This window comes from Micrasema longulum, unplaced genomic scaffold, assembly GCF_059751315.1.
Source record: "Micrasema longulum isolate JH-2025_06_02 unplaced genomic scaffold, ASM5975131v1 h1tg000032l, whole genome shotgun sequence".
In the NCBI taxonomy this organism is placed as follows: Eukaryota; Metazoa; Arthropoda; class Insecta; order Trichoptera; family Brachycentridae; genus Micrasema; species Micrasema longulum.
The window spans coordinates 74,399-94,249 of NW_028277239.1; the positions used below are offsets into that span (position 1 = coordinate 74,399).

Here is a 19,851-nt window from a genome sequence, read left to right on the forward strand (position 1 = left end):
CACACAAATTGATACGACTACACGATTACCTCAAGGGAGCAAAAAAGAATGACAACAGAAAAGTAGAGTGGAACGAAGTCACTACACACGATTTCGAAGAGGTCAAGAACTCGCTGATCAACGCCACTAAGCTTAGCTACCCAGAGGAAAGCAGCAAGATGTCAGTGTGGACAGACGCCTCAGATTACGCAATCGGAGGCGTGCTACAACAAACCACAGACGGCATCAACTACAAACCGATAAGTTTCTTCTCAAAAAAGTTGAACAAGGCTCAGTGTTCATATAGTACGTACGACAGGGAACTACTAGCCATTTTTGAGACTGTAAGGTACTTTCAACATTATCTGGAGGGCAGAGAATTCTGTATATACACGGACCATAAACCACTACAATTCGTGTTTAGAAGGAAAAGTCACGACAAAGAAAGCCCCAGACAACTCAGATATCTAGACTACATCTCACAGTTCAGCACGGACATCAAATACATAAAAGGAGAAGACAACGTCGTCGCCGATACCTTATCAAGAATCGACATGATCGAACAAGAGGCAAACATATCGTTCGAAAAGATCCATAAAGAACAAAGGCAGGACAACGAACTACTCGCACTCTTGGACGACAAGAACACTGCTCTGAACCTGATCAAAACCAACATGCAGGGACAAGAAATCGTCTTCGATCTCAACAAAGGCAACATGTCGACCTCATCGGACCTTTTCCACCATCAGAGGGACTGAGGTACTGCCTCACATGTATCGACCGATACACTCGATGGGCGGAAGTAATCCCTATCGCAGATATCCAGACCCACACAATCATCAGAGCCATCTGGGACAACTGGATTGCGAGATACGGCGTACCGGAGAAAATTATAACTGATCAGGGTAGGCAATTCATGTCTACGGACTTTAACTTGTTTTGTTCCAGATCAGGCATAGCACACTCCAACACGACGCCTTACCATCCACAAAGTAATGGCATGATCGAGCGATTTCATAGAACGCTGAAGACGGCCATTAAAGCTCACCACCCTGTTCCGTGGACAAAATCGATCAGCACCATACTACTCGGACTGAGGGCCACACTGCGCACGAATGCAGAGCACTCAGTAGCAGAGATGCTGTATGGGTGCAAACTAAAGTTACCAGCAGACATCCTGGAGCAGACGAACGACTACATTGACCCGGACTCCTACACTAGGCAACTGGTAAATTTCATGCAAAACGTCAAACCAAGGCCAGTCGAGCACCACAATAAAGGTAACGTTTTCATCCACCCGGAACTAAAGAGAGCCACACACTTGTTTCTGAGGGACGACAGAGTGTACAAACCCCTGATGCCGAACTACAAGGGGCCCTACAAGGTCATCACCAGGGCGGAAAAGACGGTAACACTGGACGTGGATGGCGAACATAAAAAGGTTTCGCTGGACAGGTGCAAGCCGGCGTTCCAGACAGCGGAAGAACGAGCCAGTCCAGCAGAAACGGAAACACCAACAGAACAACCGGCATACACAACGCGTAGCGGCAGGAGGGTGATACAGCGTCAGTTTTGAAAAACAGATTTCAAAACTTGGAAGGGGGCTGTGTGGCGGGTCGACAACGACGGCACGAGCCGAACATTGCCGAACGCCGACGTAGAGCGTACGAACGGGCCAAACCGGCTAGGAGAAAACTACCGGATTCCGACCTCACCGCACGCGTCTTCGAGGCACAAAATTACCGCCAATTTAGATTTACCAACTTCATTTTATTTTGCCTAATATAGTTATTAGAATCCTTCTTTCAATGTGTTAGCTTCAGTAGTTTAGTTTCGTGAATAAATCTTTGTGTAAAACGTAAGTACCCTGTTTTACTTGCTCTCATTCTGTGCACCCACATAACTTTGTACATCACAAAATTAGGCCACCAACTAGGTGCCTACATAAAGGTGGTAACAACACCACTAAACAACCATGGTGAGAAATTGTTATCACGACACTAGCACTTCGATAGTTATTTGTGATTAAGCTACTGGACAGGTGTATGTGAATTGATGGCTGATGAGGAAGTTCAGTGGTTTTGTCTTATTTACTTTACTTGTTAAAAGACTATCAATCGAACCAAAAAAAAATATATATATATTTATCGTATCATCATCGTTTCGATTTTATTAAGATTTGTATTTTTTTGTTACTCCGCGCGTGCCGTCACTAATCCCCCTCAGCGAGTTGTCCTGATCATTGGGTTCCCACTTGCCTACCACGCTTGAGGTCTTGGGTTCGATTCCTGGCAAGGTCGATGTGAAATATTTTATTGAAAGGTGGTTTTACACTTCGATGACTTTATTTCCTTGGACTGGATCTAAAATATAATAAAATAAAAGGATCACCTTGTCCTAATGTATCAGATGATTATGGCTGTAATCGGAGGACCAATGATGTGCCTTATTTACCATTAGGTGTGGGTAACGGTGTGATGAAGACGATCACGTAAATTTCAGTAAAGTGACGTAGGGTAAAACCACCAATGATCGGCACTTTAAGCGTATTGAGTCAATATTAATTTATTAATTAAACAATTATCATTTGAATGTAAATGTTTTTTTATTGCATCAAAAAATATTAGTTGGTTTTAAACTTTTAATTGATATTCAGAGGATCTTTTAATTTTTTATGATAAATAAAAATGATTGAAAACATACTATTTCAGCCATTTATTGGCACCACTAGTTATTAATTGGCACAGTAATTTTGTCAGTTATTGGCGCCTTTAAAATTTTCTTGTAAGTGGAAAAAATAAAAGACGTGGTATTTATAACAAAAAGACAAAGTATAACTCAATCTGAATCACACGAAGATAGTTTTTTTTTTTTATTCTTCTTTTTTCTTCGTATTTCTTTTTTATATAAGACAATCCTTTTTGTACTAAATGCTAAAATAATTTTCATTATTTTTCGCAAATAATAACCTAACAAAATATCAATAATGCATATGAAATACTGATAGGCATGTGCCAATAATTCAAATATTAACGAATAACACCACAACATATCGGTAGTCAGATGGCAGAAGGGATTATCTGTATTTTTTTCTGTGTTTTAGTTTTCAAAAGTTCTAGTCAATATTTCGGTAAATACACATAGAAAAATAATAAAAACAGCATTATCTAGAATGGTAATTTGTTATTTCAAAATAACATTAAAATATTTTAGTTTGTGGATCAAAGTCTTGAAATTGAGTCTTATTTCAGCTCTCCTGAACATTTTTTAAAATTACAGATGGTCCCTTCTGCCATCTGACAACCGATATAAGTTATTGGCACAGTGCTTATCTCTGATTTTTTGCATTTTTTTCTTTGTATAGTTGGCACCCATTAAAAAAGATAATTTCCTTGTAAAATAATCACGTTTGATACAAAACTAGCTTAATAAACATGTATTCAATCACTGGTTAACATAATATAGTTAGGTTTTGTACTTGTTTTGTGAAAATTAAAGTTTAACACAGCTCTATCCTTAAAAAATCTTAAGAAACTCTCGGTTTCTCGCACGTTTTAGTTGAGCACATTGACATGTGGTTTTAAATAGGAATACCAACATAAAAACAACAATTAATTGTGGCCAGTATTCAAGAATTTAATAAAACTTGATAAATTTAAGTACTCCATTTTCAATGTTAAAATTACTAAAGATCTTTTTTGAGTTTTAATAAGAGAGTGCCAATTACCGGGGAGTAGCCGAAAATACCCTGATTTACCCTATATATGAATAAATAAATAATCATTATTTTGTATCGTCTATTTTTATTGATAAAGTATTATATTCTTAGTAAAACATATTTTTTTTTAGCGCCTGTTTGTCCTGATCCTATCACGGAGGAGTACCTTGAGTGCGGATCTTATTGTCCCCCAAGCTGTAAAAATTTACGTCCAATCTGCATAAACAGATGCGTGAAGGGATGCTTTTGCAGGAAAGGATATGTTAGAAATAGCCTTGGAAAATGTGTTTTGAATAAAAATTGTCCCTAAAAACATCTTCTTAAATTAATAATAGCCGAATCAGTCAAATAAATTTATATATTTGATTTATTTGTACAAATACATGAATTACAAAAAAATAATAACGTATCCCAAACTCTATTTTTATTATCGATAACTTATATAGCCCCATTTTCGTAGTGTAATATCTCAAGGGCACTTTATAAAGTGATTCTGCACATAAATAAATTTATTGCAATTTAATCAAAACTTCCAGTCTGTAGCACTAACTATGCACAACACTATTTCCTCTATCTCGCTTTAACTATATTGCTGTTTTTTCATCTATTGATATATTTTACATTCCATTTAGTTTATTTAAAAATAAATTAAGACTCATTAGTTCTGGCTGCGATACGATCCCACTTGCTATTTAATGATGCTCACACTTACACACACCTGAAAACTTTCTCTCACGCAAATACACATAAACACACCTTAACACTTACTCTCATACAAATACACATAAAAACACCCTTTTGTTGTACCACAATTTAATATGTATGATTCTTATTTAGAAACTTCGTCGGTCTGTCTTTAAACCGTATTTTTTATATGTTATTATACCACTGTCGACTGTTTGTTTCTTTAAAATAAATAAATATAGAACTTTATTCGACACAGACAGAAATAAATAAACAACATTATTTTTTTGTTCTTTTTTATCACTCTAAAGGTGTGAAATACAGTAATTGTCTATCAACATTATTATTATTAATATTGTTTACAAAACATATATTTAAAGTTATTTATTATACTGATATATTTCTACTTAGCTATGAAACCCGAGCAGAGAACACATTCAATCAAACACCGAAATTAAAATTAAAACGTGTTGTTATTATATTTGTCAACTGTTTGTTTCTTTAAAATAAATAAATAAATTTAAAAAAATATTTTGTTACTTTTTGCTACGGATTTATTCAATTGATTTAGAGAACAGCTTCCCACCACATGCCGCACACCGCATCAGAGGACATAAGTCTCCTTGGCGGTGCCCACATACAAGGAAAATTTGCTCGTCGTTAAACGAGAAAAGCTGCCCGAAGGAGCTCTCTGAAATCTGGTAGCCTTAGCATCTTTATGCTGAAAGAAAGTAATCCAGAAGTACATAATATGTACTTCATTGGATTGAGAAGAGAGGAATGTGATTTAGAGAACAAGTGGGTTTTAATTTTTTCAGAAACATCACTTTACTCTCACTGGGAGAGCATTCCATGCCATAGGGCCTGCGACCTCAAATGCGCGATATGACTGAACTTAGAGATTCCGAAAATAAGTCTCGCTGCAGCATTTAATTGAGTCCGAGAGTCATGTATTGAGTTGGGATACAGCATAATAAATTCCTTAGATTCATAAATTAAAACTTAATATACCCACTGAAAATATTGATTATGATAATTTATTATCTACACTAAATATGTCAACTCTATGTAAAAGGAGAATTATAAATGATTTATTAAATTTATATAAAATAGCAAATGGCGTATTGGACGTCCCGGAATTAACTAGTGTTATCAGCTTGAAAGTACCTGTTCGAAATACTCGGCAGCTAACGTTATTTTTTGAATCTCCTGGCAGTCACAATTATTATTACAATTCACCAATACCTAGACTACACCGGCTCGGTAACGAGTATGGTGAAGTTGATATATTTTGTCTGTCTTTATATAAATATAGGTTAAGTATTCAAAAGGTTATAAATTAATTTGTGTAAAATTTCTTAATATTTTTCTTTATTTACTATTTTTTTTCTCATGTATCTCTATAATAATGTATAAACTTATATCATTTATCATTTATCATTTATTTATTCATATATATGTACATTACAAAATAAAATATATTAATTCATACATATATAAATAATTAGGTAAAATTAGGTATATGTAAAAAAAACACATTAGTATACATAATATCCAAAGAATAATATGTTAAAAAAGTAAGAGAATCTTGTAACGAAAAACTCCCTCAGAGACGTGAAAAATGTCAATGTCCAACGTGATATTGTTCAACATAGAGATAGCCCTTCCAACAGGCATAACCATTGGCAGGTTGGTCCTGTATATTGGAATGTAAAACAGTCTATGTTGACGCTGTCTAAGGTAATTATCAGGAACATAAAAGCTAATGCTCCGCATAATTTCAGGGTTGTCAATAATACCGCGCAACAATCGAAAGAAGTGCGTTGTTAAATACACATTCCTTCTAGTCTTCAAACTGCTGTAATCAAGCATACCCTGGAGAAACTCAGTGGGATAAAGCCATGGATAATATCCGCACTCCCTCATGTAGAGAAACCGAAGAAATTTCTTCTGAACCCTCTCCATCTTATATGTATGTATATGTATGCGTGTATGTTTTCATATGTAAATTTTTAAATATTTTTTTATGTACCATATACCTATGTTGGTACATTTCCTGATTTTTACTTATTATTGTATCTTTTAGCTTTTCTTATGTTATCTTTAATTTTAACTAAATTTACATACTCATGTTTCACTGCTGCACTTAAATGTAATTTCGGAAATATGAAAAAGCCCATTGGGCGTGTAAATTAATAAATAAATAAATAAATAATAAAAAGTCGAAGCATGCATGTTATTAAACAGTACTAAAAATATTTTTTTTTACAAAAACATATATTTTAATAAAAATCTGGACAATTCGCCAAATAGTATCTATACAATATCTCGCAGCAGTCTCCCAAATGTTTTAATGATCGGAAAACAGACTGGCATAAATGTATTATATCCGATGGTAATTACTTTGAAGGGGACGATTGAGGAACAAATATCACACAGCGTATGTTGCGGACCAAAGAAGGTGCAGTTTTTACGGAAAGAGGTAGCCTATTCTAGAGTATTTAGAGTCTGTTATTTTGGTTTCTAATAACTTCTAGTAAATTAAATATAAATATGAAGTCAATTTTATTTCTACGTTTTTGTAACTTGAGATTTTTAACATTGACTCCATTTCTCCGTAAGTGTAGTCTTCCCTCTCGAGGTCAATTATCCATGCTACTTTTCTTAGCGGACGATGTTGCATCGATTCGATATGATTTATCTGGCGTACATAAAAGAGAAACCAGATCACGGAGGCATAATTTTAAAAGAAGACGACAAGTGAGCAATAGAATGATTTAACTGTGAACATATTAGTAAAATCACCTAAAAGTAAGCTAACAAAACCTGAGTTTTAAGGACTTACTAATCATAGTATAAATTTATTTATTTATTCTTTTACATTGTTTGTATTCTTTTTTTTATATAGAATAATGTTTTCTCACTGGGGTGTCCCGTGCCAAGGAGAAACACTGTACAAAATGTGAAACATTCCTTAAATTAGTTATTTAACAAAGTTAACACAAAAATAATAATGAAAAAACGTAAATAATCGAATTAACCTAATTATCATTAACATAATAAACAATATAAACTAAAATAATCATAAAAAACATAACCAATGTGTATAGACCAATAGATTAAATTTCATAAACAGTACATACATGTTACCTATTTGGCTTGAACCACTTATCGATCCGTGTGCAACCCACCTCCACTATCCATTTCTTAATAGCAATTTTATACTGTGAGTACTTATTAATTGTCATTATGGATAATGGAAGTAGATTGTAAACTTTAACCGAGTAGTAGGCCAATCCTCTTTGACCGAAAGTTGTATTAATTTTTAATTATTTTTGCAGTATCAGGGTGGAGTATCTAATAACAATTGTATTTGTGGAAGGAGTTATAGAAGGTAGAGAATAATGTTTGTGTGAGTACAGTAACAAAGCTTTTACATAAAGTTGTTTTACAAATGTTTCGTTAAGATTTTCGAATATACCGAGGGAGATAGTTCTGATTGGGAGTCTTAAGATATTTTTTATTAAAGCTTTTTGTGCAATTATTATTTGTTTGATTAGTGTGTCATTTGCACATCCCCATCCAATTACTCCATATTCCAAAACTGATTGAGTTATTGCGTAATATATGTGTACAAGCTCTTGTAGGCTAATTATATTTCTTATAGATTTAAAAAAGTCAATTTTATTTTTCAATTTATTTTTAGTATGTTCGATTTGATTAGTCCATCTTAAATTCCCATCTATATAAATGCCTAAATATTTAATTGAATCTACTTTGTTCAACGATTTACAAATACATTTCGTATTTCGAATTTGGTTATTTTAATTACAGCTGTGAATAGTTAAGGAAAGATTCATTGAAGGTAAGTTATGTAAACATAACACAAAGTGAACCTTTTAAATACAATTTTTGCGTTCTAGAGAGGCAATGATAGGATTCCATCCTTGGAAAGCTAATTATGAAGTCAATATTCCTATTCATGTCCTAATAACTTGTTCATTCTTTGGTTTCCATGTTTTCCTTTCTTTACTCTCTCGACAAATCCTTTTAAAGTCAAGTTTTACAGAAAACCTTACCTGCCGGAAAAAAATGGAAAACGGATTCGGAATTGGAGTCGGAACTCTCTCTAAAAAATTTTTTTTGATAATGTCCTAACAAAATGAAACGCGTCACAATCTACACTCATATATATTTAAAAAATAAAAGTTGAATTAAATCCAACAAAAGTATTTTATTTTGGATACCTTACTAATTTGTATTAAATAATAGTTTGTCCCGGACATAATATTGTACACATAAAATAACGTTTGTTTTGTTTTGTTTTGATGCTTTGAAAAAATACAAAATAGTATTAAGAAGAAAGAAAAAACTCAACAAAACCAGATAAAATATTTTCTGAAAAGTAGAAAAAAGGGGTATAAGATATATATAATTAAATTAAAGAGTAAACATATTACTGCAATATATTATAAACTTCAGAAAAAAGGTGGGTGCTCATAAATGCAACCAAAACAAGATAAAAAATAAAACAAAATAACTCAAAAATTTCAATTCATACCTTCAAAAAAAATATTTAAAAGTACCTGCATAAATTAAGATCTAAAATATGTAAATAAAACAAGAAGAAAGAAAGAAAATATAACCAAATCAAAATGTATTTAACGAGAGATAAAAATACTGAGTTTCTTAAATGAAAGTTTTACATAAATAATAAATCAGTTTATTTGGTGGGAAAAATAAATCAACAAATGGAAGAATTTATGAAATATGAATATTCAAACATAGGCAAACATTTCTCTGATGCGACGGCACTTTGCTTGGGCCACACTAATGATTGGGAACAAAATGTTGTTTGGTCTAAATAAGTGTTTTGGCTATTGGTCGCAATAATGTTCATAATGAAAATCATAATGTTCGCGTGTTCGTATTTAATTTTAATTTAATTAAAATCCATAAATGAATTTATCTACAGGGGGGGGGGGTAGAGAAGATTCAGAAGATCACCCTATTTTAAATAAATACTATAAAATTAAAATGATCTCTTAATCCACAAAATATGTTTAAGTTGATGAAGTAATCTCATTATTTTGTTCAAACGTTCTGTATTCATTTCTTAAATCAAATTTGAATTCAATTTAAATATTTAATCTTTTACTCTGGGCGACCGGGTCAGAAATCGAAGATATACTGCACTGGAGCAGGTCCCGTAGAAGATTCTGGGGAGACTACATACACAGAATGAGCAGCAATAGACTGTTGTCCACAGCAATCAAATAATTGCCTTCCGGACGGCGCCGGCGCCCACCTGGAAGACCCCCAAATAATGAAAGGATAGTTGGACCTCATCACGGTACACTAAGTAGTCTAAGTAGTACAGATCGTCAGATCTAAAAGGAGAAAAAGAAGAAGATCTTTTACTCATTTTTCTCTTAGCGCCCTGTCAGGTATCCTCAACGTTGGCAATCACTCTGGCAAAAGTCTCTCTGTCCTGTGCTGCCCGGAAAATCTGCTCCACAGTCCAGTCTTTTGCTGTTTTTTTTTAATGATATTAACGTTGCGTTGGATCCGTATTTTTTGTTCACATACAATACCATTCAAGTAAAAACACGCCTTTTGCTGATGCAGTGCCCAATTCACCATTGGGTGTAGACAAGGGGTATGATTATAGGTACTTTAAATAAAAAACAGCTACGAAAATAAACAGAATGTAAATAATTAGGATTTTGTGACAAAATCTGGTAAAAACCCTTAAAGATAAGATAAAATTTGAACAAATTCAAACAATACATGAACTGGCCTCAGAAGATTTATAAACAACCTATGAGTATTTTTGGGTATGGCCTTGTCTGCAAATGTTAATTCGATTCTTGTTTACACTATTTTTAAAAGCTTTTTTTATTCTGCTATGATAAAAATACTACTATTTTTATCCATAAGATACAAACAAACAATAAGTTTAATTTAAAAAAACATTATTTTTACTGTTTATTGTAAAGCGTCTTACAATAAACTACGCAGTATAAATAATATGCTAATAAACTATATATTTATGGCTCAATCAATATTTTTAGACGATTGTTTATGAGGTTTAAGTTTTTTTTTCGTAAAAAGGAAAACGGTAATTGGTATAAATTCGTTCGTTGCGTAAAATTTTAAACAGAAGCTGTCTGTAGTCGTTTTTAAATTGTAGGAGTTTCCCAATCGTCAGAATGTCAAAGATTTCACTAATAAGTTTTGTTATTTTGGCTGTGGCAGTGACAAATATTTCGTGCCAACGTAAGTAAACATGTTATTTTTTATAATTTGGAAACACCCATGGCGCGTTAATCATAAAATGTATATTTTAAATGCCGTATGGCTTGTTCACCACACTGCACACCGCATCCGAGGACATGACTGCCGTTGGCTGCGCGAGTGGTTGGTGGGTTTGAGTGGTTGGTGGCAGAGATAATGTAGAACTATAACTAGTTTGTGGCTGGATGCATCGCTAGCTGATGAAGGTCCACCTATCCTACATATCCTGTGATTTTTCAACTTCCAATAGTTGTTTATTCTCCTCGTCGCTATGGCCGTGGGCAGCTACAATTGCTCTTACCATTGCTGTGAGAACCATTTTCCATATCCATAGCAACCAACATATACAAACTCGTTTTTTTCTTTCTTCTTCCGGGCTGTGTGCTCAAGAAGTTTTAACCATTTGTCGGGAAACCAGGTCGCTACTGGAACTCCGAGATGATTGGAAACTTTAAAGTCATCTTTAAGTCATGTAGTCTATCACAAACTCTCAATTCGGGCAAAGAAATTTCAGGTTTCTGGGCCCCAAAATATCTCATATGTTATCCGAATATTGTAAAACCATGACCGGATTCAATTTTTAAAATTTGGAAAAAATTGATCACTGGGTTTAGGTTAAAAAAAATTGCAAAGTTTACTCAAAATACATTTTAAAAGAATAAATGGGATAAATTAATATTGTATAACTGTATAGTAAATTATTTGGAGGTAGTAATGTTATTGTTTATTTTTGCATAAAAATGTCTGCCTTAAAACAGGTTGTACCTAGTTAGGCAGACTAGACATGATCCAGATAAATCCATCACCCAAGTGTATATGTAGTAGATAAAGTAATTGTTATTTTTGTTAAAAAACCATGATTATTATTATTATTATTATTAATTAACTAGAATCAATAATCAATTACCCCATTTTTAAGGGTGTTAATTAGGATTCTTCCGGAGTACAATAGCCATATAAATTGCATACAAAACATTGATAGAGAATTATTGTATAGGTATGCATAGCATGTTTCAAAACATTCTAGTTTGTTAGTGAAAATTCTTGGTTGAAATTGATTGTGTTTTATTATTTATTTATTCATTTATTTATTTTAAAGAAACAAACAGTCGACAATGATATAATAACATTTTTTTTAAAATACAGTTTACAGACAGACCAGCAAAGTTTCTTAATAAAAATCATCCATATTATTAAATTGTGTTACAACAAAAGGATTTATTTATGTGTATTTGTATGAGAGTAAGTGTAGATGTGTTTACAATTTTCTATTCTTACTGTTTTTGTATGAATACGTTGAATTTTACTTTTTTTATTTAAGTTTATTGTTGTGCACACAGTTCTATATCGGTTTAGTTACAGTGTTATTACAAAAAACATAAACAGCACCAATTACGTACACAACACAACATACAGGCAGTTCTTTGAACCCTGTCACATCCGAAACCACGATGATCAGTATGACCAAGAAGACATATTGGCACATTAAAATAAATTTTTAGAACGAATAAAATTTACAAAAATAAAATATTTAAAAAAAACAAATGGTTGCTTACTTCTTCAAAAGTGAAGTGATTCGAGGGGTGGGGAGAGTCTGATACACCGTCAACCACATGGCCACGCCCCCTCGTTTCTCCCCTGCAGAAGTAAGCAACCATTTGTTTTTTTAAATATTTTATTTTTTTAATCTGCGTTCTAAATATTGTTTTAAATATGCTAATGTGTCTTCTTGCCCATACTGATCATCATAGTTTCGGATGTGACAGGTTTTAAAGCCAGGGTTTTTGGTAGTATACGAGTACTGAGAATTCTTTATAACTCGTTGGTGCGAAGTAGACTCGAGAGTGGCTCGATGATTTGGGGACCGTGTGAGTTGAAGTACTCTTATGGTGGAGAGGGTTCAGAAGAAATTTCTTCGGTTTCTTTACATGAGGGAGTGCGGATATTATCTGGATATCACTGAGTTCCTCCAGGGTATGCTTGGTTACAGCAGTTTGAAGACTAGGAGGAATGTGTATTTAACTACGCTCTTCTTTCTATTGTTGCGCGGTATTATTGACAACCCTGAAAGTATGCGGAGCATAAGCTTTTATGTTCCGGATAATTACATTAGACAGCGTCAGCATAGACTGTTTCACATTCCAATATACAAGACCAACCTGCCAATGGTCATGCCTGTTGGAAGGGCTATCTTTATGTTGAACAATATCACTTTGGACATTGACATTTTTCACGTCTCTGAAGGAGTTTTTCGTTACAAGATTCTCTTACTTTTTTAACATATTATCCGGATATTATGTATACTGTGTTTTTTTTATATATTCCTAATTTTACCTAATTATTTTAAATATTTTTATATGTATGAATTAAAATATTCCATTTTGTACTGTACATAAATAAATAAAATTGAAAAATTAAAGAACACCTGTATAATACAATTTCTGACAGGACAACAAAATGTGACAAGAATATGTTTAACACATGACTCAATTTGTGTGAAATGTGTTTGTTATTTTTTTTTTTTTTTCAAAAATAGGCTTAATATTATTAATTGAGGCTAATGTTATTAATCGCGGCTAAAAATATTGTTGAAAGAGGCTAAATATTATTATTGTAAATGAGACTCAGCTTCCGTTTGCAGCGGAGAGCTGAGTCGGTAAATCGCTTTAGATCGCACATCTTCTCAAATTTGGCAAAATGACTAATCGCTCTTCCTAATTGAGAATTCTGAGCTGCTCTGGTGTTGCATTTGTCGGTGCTCAGTAACGTGGTATGTCTAGTTAGACGAAGAGGAATATCAAAATAGATTTCAGCCACCAAATCGGCACAATCGATCCTATTATTAAGTAAATTATTAATAAACAATTGATCCGCAATCATGCGCCTTTTATGAAGGCAAGGTAAGTTTGGGTTGTTGAAGCTAGGGAATTTGAATTGTGCACGTATTTGGTAAATTATCTATTAAATGTATGTAAATCAAACCTTCAACATTTAATACAGAAAGTCTATATAAAATATTTAAGGTTAACAGTAGACACTCTTTATAAAATAAATTCTATTTTACAACAACAACAACAAACCATCACGCCTTTTCCCAGTAAAGGTAGGCAGAGAGGATAGAACGCCACAACACTCTATATTTGCAAACAGATCTCGCTTCCTCTACGTTCATACATCTTCTCATGCACGCGCCCCGATTATTCCGACTATTGACATGTCCATCTTCAAGTATTTGTTGGATTTGGTCATGCCATGTCATTCTCGGTCTTCCTCTATTTCTGCATCCATCAACATTCTCATTGTAAATGTTCTTAGCCGTTCTTTCGCTGTCCATTCGTTCTACATGTCCAAACCAGCGCAGAGCTCATTTCTTGATTTTGTCGATAATGCTTGTCTCAACCTTACATAATGTACGGATCTCAGCATTTGTGTTTATAAAAAGGGGAAAAAAAGAATTTGAGATGAATAAGTCACTCAGACGCAAACATAATATTAAAATTCCTGAATTCCACACAAGGCATGGTCAAGAAAAAGTTTTAATAATCTTCCTAATGAACTAAAAACTATAAAAAATAATATATCAATAAATTAATTTAAAGTAAATCTAAAGAATTTTTTTGAACACGTTTGAAAACTACATTAAATTTTAATTAATATAAATGTATTGTTGTTTTATGTTTTTTCTTTATATATCCTATGTTTTTTTTTCTCGTGTACTCGTATTTAAAATTATGTAAACTCTTATAAATAAACAACTACAACAGTGTAAGTCACTCTTCAAGCACAAGAGTTAGTCTCTTTTTTGGAGTTACAGTGATAACATTTACTAGATGTGTAAAAGTAGATATGTATAGATTTTTTTTAAAAACATGTACGTTTTAGGAAATTTATTAAAAATAAAAAATTAAAATGTTATATTGGTTCAATTTAGATATCAGTCTCGAAGATGTTGCAAAAGCGATGAAACCGGTCACTGGTTATTCCAAATTGTGGATTTAAGTGTCACTTTATTGAATAACGTGTTTTGTTTGGTTCGTAGCAAAATGCGTAGATCCTTGGGTATACAACGCATGTGGATCTCGATGCCCTGCCACGTGTGAAATAAGGAATCCCATCTGTCCACAAGTATGTGTGCCAGGATGCTTCTGCAAACCTGGACTATTACTCCATAATGGAAAATGCTTGAAACCAGAGGAATGCCGTAAGTAGAAACACCGTAAAATCAGATGAAATTGGCATATTTTCATTTGTTGCAACGCAAAGGGAAAACATTTTTGAGAAGGGAATATGGTAGTCTAGGCATTTACAGGGCGTATGACCTGTCATTGGCTGGTTTAAGTGGCCACTTTACACACTGTGTAACATTCACCATTCTGCTTATGTTGGAAAATCCACACTTTCTCAACTCTTCCATCTGTTGACTATTGTTAAGTAAAATAGCTGAAACCTATATCATGTGGGTGAGATTTATCCGGCTGAACCAATTTACCTACTAGGCAACGCCTGAAAACAATTTTCCAATTTTTATAGTTCTATTCATACGAGTTAGTTAAATCAACCATGTTTTAAGTATACCCAAATGTTTGCAGACAAGCTAAATTTCCTCCCTAGGGAGTTATTTAGATCAAAATATGTTGCTTAATCGAAAACATGGCAGTCAAAGAGGGCAGGACAAACAGGCCTAAATCTAAAACGGGGCAGAACTAAAAACCAGCCAACGACAGGTCACAAGCCCTGTAAATGCCTAAATTTCCATATTCTCTTTTCAAAAATGTTTTCCCTATGCTGCAAAAATGTTGCAACAGATTTAGATCTATATAACTCCCTAGGGAGGAAATCCATCCTGTCTGCAAACATTTGTTGAGTTGTAAATAACTAACTATTAGAAAATGGGAATCAGGTTAAGGTAGAGTGGGGCTCGAACCTCAGACCTCTGATTCGTGAGTCCTCAACATTAGCCACGGGACCACCACCCGATAAAGAAAAATCATCTTGTCCTTATGCATCAAATAATCGGGACTGCGATTGGAGAACCTGTGCTTTGCCTTATCTACTATCAGGTGTAGATAATTGTGTAATGAAGATGACGATGCCAACGCTAATAAAGTGTCGGCCTCGTGGTGTAGTGGTCAGCGCGTTTGCCTACCACGCAAGAGGTCTCGAGTTCGATTCCTGACATGGTTGACATGAAATATTTATTTAAATATGTGTTTTTACACTAAAATGTGTTATGTGTAAACCTGATCATCTTACCTTAATTTATAAAAAAATATCAAGATACGCTGCGGTTGGTACACCAATGCAGTGCCCTTTGCACCGGAAAGGGAATGATGATGATATATGAATAAATAAATAATATTTCAATTATGTTTTAAGCATTAACTTTGTGGTCAAACATTAACTTTGGGGCCAAATGTTTATAAATATTAGTACATAACCACTTACAAAATTTTTATGTGTACTGGTTTCGAGACGTACCCGTCTCTTCATCAGGACACTCACTACACCGAAATACGAATACTAAAATACACTTTCACCTTTACAATCGCCGTTGTATATATAATTGCATATTATTTACTAGAATTTTTTTTTACATTCTTAGCGATTTTTTTTTAATTTTTAGCGTTTCCATGTCCTGACCCTATCACGGAAGAGTACCTTGAGTGCGGACCTTCTTGTCCTCCAACCTGCAAAAATTTACGTCCAATCTGTATTAAAAGATGCGTAAAGGGATGCTTTTGCAAGAAAGGATATGTGCGAAATAGCCTTGGAAAATGTGTTTTGATTAAAAATTGTCCTTAAAAACATGTTCTCAAGTGAATAAGAGCCGAATTGGTAAAATAAATCATTAAAAATGTTTCTGCGTTTTATTACTGTTGAACTCCTCAAGACTATTTTGTAGAAATTAAATGGATATTCGGTATCCAGCTTATTTCAGTATCCGGCCGAATACCGAATACCTTAATATCTTGCGAATACCTAGTATTCATTAAACTGCGAAAAATGTATGAATTCTTTGATATCGACCGTGTTTGGGAATAACAAAGCAGCCCTCATTATTTGAAAAATTAACCTTTTTGCATAAAAGCATTCGTCAGTGTTCAGTATACAATTTCGGAAAATAATTCAATTCTCAAATCAAAAAGTTTATAAAAATTATTGTTTAATCAAAAATATAAATTTGCGTCAAAAAAGTAAATCGAAAGGGGTGAAACTGCCCAAAGCCATAGTAATTATTTAATCAATAAACTTATAAATCATATTGATATGCAACTTATTGATCGTTATGTGATCATTAAAAATATCATGAAAACACTCGGTTTTTTTCAGCTGTTAAGCTTACATGATCTTGAAATGCGAGTTTACTATTCATTAACACACATTGAGATTTTGAGGTAATTTACAGTCGTAGACATATTTTTTCTTCCTAGTAAATGACATCACAAGACATTCATCAATATTTAGAAATAGCTGAAGCTCCTTAAGCTAGGGTTTCCTAGGACAGCGGTGCCCGTATCTTAACGGCCGTAGTGAACGGTGATGCGGTGGACAGCCGTCGTAGTGGTGACTAGAGAGTGGTTTTATTTTTTAACGGTGTTATCAACACCATTTTTATAGGAAACCACTCTCTAGTCACCGTTACGACCGCTGTCAACCGCAGCAATGTTCACTACGGCCGTTAAAATACGGGCACCGCTGTCCTAGGAAACCCGAGCTTTACAGTAGCAACAGATTCTGTCTAGGTCAGCTCGCAGTTCTTCACAATTATTGATTAGAGTTTATTTTATTTGACACTTTATTATACATTTATTTATTTATTTATTTATTATGTACATACAATATTACATTTTAGTTATTTTAAGACATTTTTGACATTTTTTTTTTTTACAGGACTCACCAAGCCAATGAATATGGCTTGTCGGTAAAGATCCTTTACAATTAATTATATGATAGTCCTACATGGTTTTATAATAATAATTACTACTAACTTAGATATAGGGAGCGAAAGTACATGTAATTGATGCTTTCAAAAAAAATATTTAGAAGAAGTAAAAAAAAAGCAAAAAAATAAGTGAATGATCACGCAATTTTAAGATAAAAAATAAATAAATACAGAACCGGAGTACCAAAATTTTAAACATAAGTGTTTACATATTTAATGGGCACAAAGCATTTTATTAAAAACATTATTTATTAACATATCCATATCTATATCTATATCTATATCTATATCTACACCGCAAGACAAAAAAAATTACGAGTTTACCTGCTACCGCGCCCCTTGACTTTACTGAACCCTTTTTCTAAGAAATCCTTTATCGATACCTCTTTCTTTTGTTTAATAAATTAAGGACACTATGTGTCACCTTTCTACAATATTTACATTTTAAAATGTCTCAACAGTCTTGTTTTACCCGCGTTTGAGTGAACATAACACAACAATCATGGAAAGTGCAAAGCAAATGTCGATTGCGATAAAATCCAAAATAATCACATTGTCGCAAGAAAACATATCTAATTGTGAAATATCTCGTCGAGTTGGGTGTTCAGAAGGTGCAGTGAGGTTTTTATAAAAAAAAATCCAAGAAACTGGATCCATAGAACGGAAAAAAGGAAGCGGACGGGGGCGCGTGACATCTGCCCGAGATGATCGCTTAATAAAAAAAATTGTTATGCGCGATCGATTTTTAACGGCACCTGAAATACACGCAGAGGTGCAGTCTACCAGCACATCAACATTTTCAGTAAAAACAGTGTCCAGGCGGCTGTTGGAGCATGGTTTCCAAGCACGGAGTCCCGCAAAGAAACCATTACTCACGGACAAAATGAAGAAGGCTAGACTGGATTGGGCGAAAGAGCACCAGAATTGGACCTTGGAGGATTGGCAAAATGTTGTTTTCTCTGATGAATCAAAATTCAACCTTTTTGGTCCAGACGGCAGAAAGATAGTTCGACGAAAACGTGGGGAAAGATATCATCCGTCGTGCGTCACTCGAACCGTTAAACATTCACCCTACGTGATGATTTGGGGGTGCATGACAGCATACGGTTTAGGACCTCTAAATTTTGTACAGGGTACGATGAATGCCATTCAGTACAAAAAAGTGTTAAAAAAACATATTATTCCAACAATCGAGGACATTACGCAGTATACCGCGGACCCAATTTTTCAGGACGATTCTGCGCCGTGCCATAGAGCCCGCACTGTGAGTACAAATATATATATTTTTAAATGCATTTTGTGACCACATGATAAATAATTTATTGTTTTTTTATAGATCAATGAATTCAAGGAGAAAATTGGCTTAAAATCGTTGACGTGGCCCGGGAATAGCCCTGATTTGAACCCGATAGAAAATTTATGGGCGATTATGAAAAAAAAAGTCGGGAAAAAAAAATCAAAAAACATTGAGGAATTAAAAAAAAACTTAATTCAAGTTTGGAAAGAAGAAATAACATCAGAAATTTTAGATTCGCTTTACGCTTCTCTAAATAATAGAATTTTACATGTTATAAAAAATAAAGGTGAATTCACTAAGTACTAAATATTTTTAAATGTTATAAATATGTTTAAATGTAAAATACTTTAATTTAAAATAAAGCGATAAGAACCTACTTCTTAAATATGAATTAAAAAATAACATGTCTTTTATTATTCCATCACAAACACTCGACCATAAATGAACCGTTATGGGTCTCTAAGGTTCGGGTAATCTGATACCTGATATATAATGGCAATTTCTAAGTACAATTCATGAGTAAGATTTTTTATTTTAACCTTGAAATAACGAGTAGTCATCACATATGTCAAACAATATAAAAAAAAACTAATTAAATATCAAGAATAATTCATTATATGTCAATTTTAGTTTTTTTTGAGAACTCGTAAATTTATTTGTCTTGCGGTGTATATGTAAGTCTATATCTATATATCATCCTCATCCATATCCATACATATTTATACCCGTACATGCACACATACATATCCATACATACATATATACACATATATACACATACATACATACATGTGAACACACATATACACACATAAACATCCATGAAAATATTACTTAGTTATAAATTCTATTTTATATATATCTATATTTACAAATATTCAATGTTTTTAATATATAAACTCCTGATCGAATAGCCAGTCTATTATTTTGCCC

General features: G+C 33.4%; 1 protein-coding gene across 1 annotated transcript in view; it reads left to right on the forward strand.

The window, feature by feature from the left end:
• Window positions 1-16,535, forward strand: part of LOC148285469 (zonadhesin-like) — a 64,650-nt gene extending 48,115 nt beyond the window's left edge. The window contains exons 31-33 of the mRNA XM_088224721.1: window positions 3,829-4,002; window positions 14,718-14,879; window positions 16,302-16,535. Coding sequence (XP_088080847.1) covers window positions 3,829-4,002; window positions 14,718-14,879; window positions 16,302-16,480 — 515 coding nt within the window. The 3' untranslated portion in view covers window positions 16,481-16,535. The remainder of the gene's footprint in view (window positions 1-3,828; window positions 4,003-14,717; window positions 14,880-16,301) is intronic.
• Window positions 16,536-19,851: the final 3,316 nt, after the last annotated feature.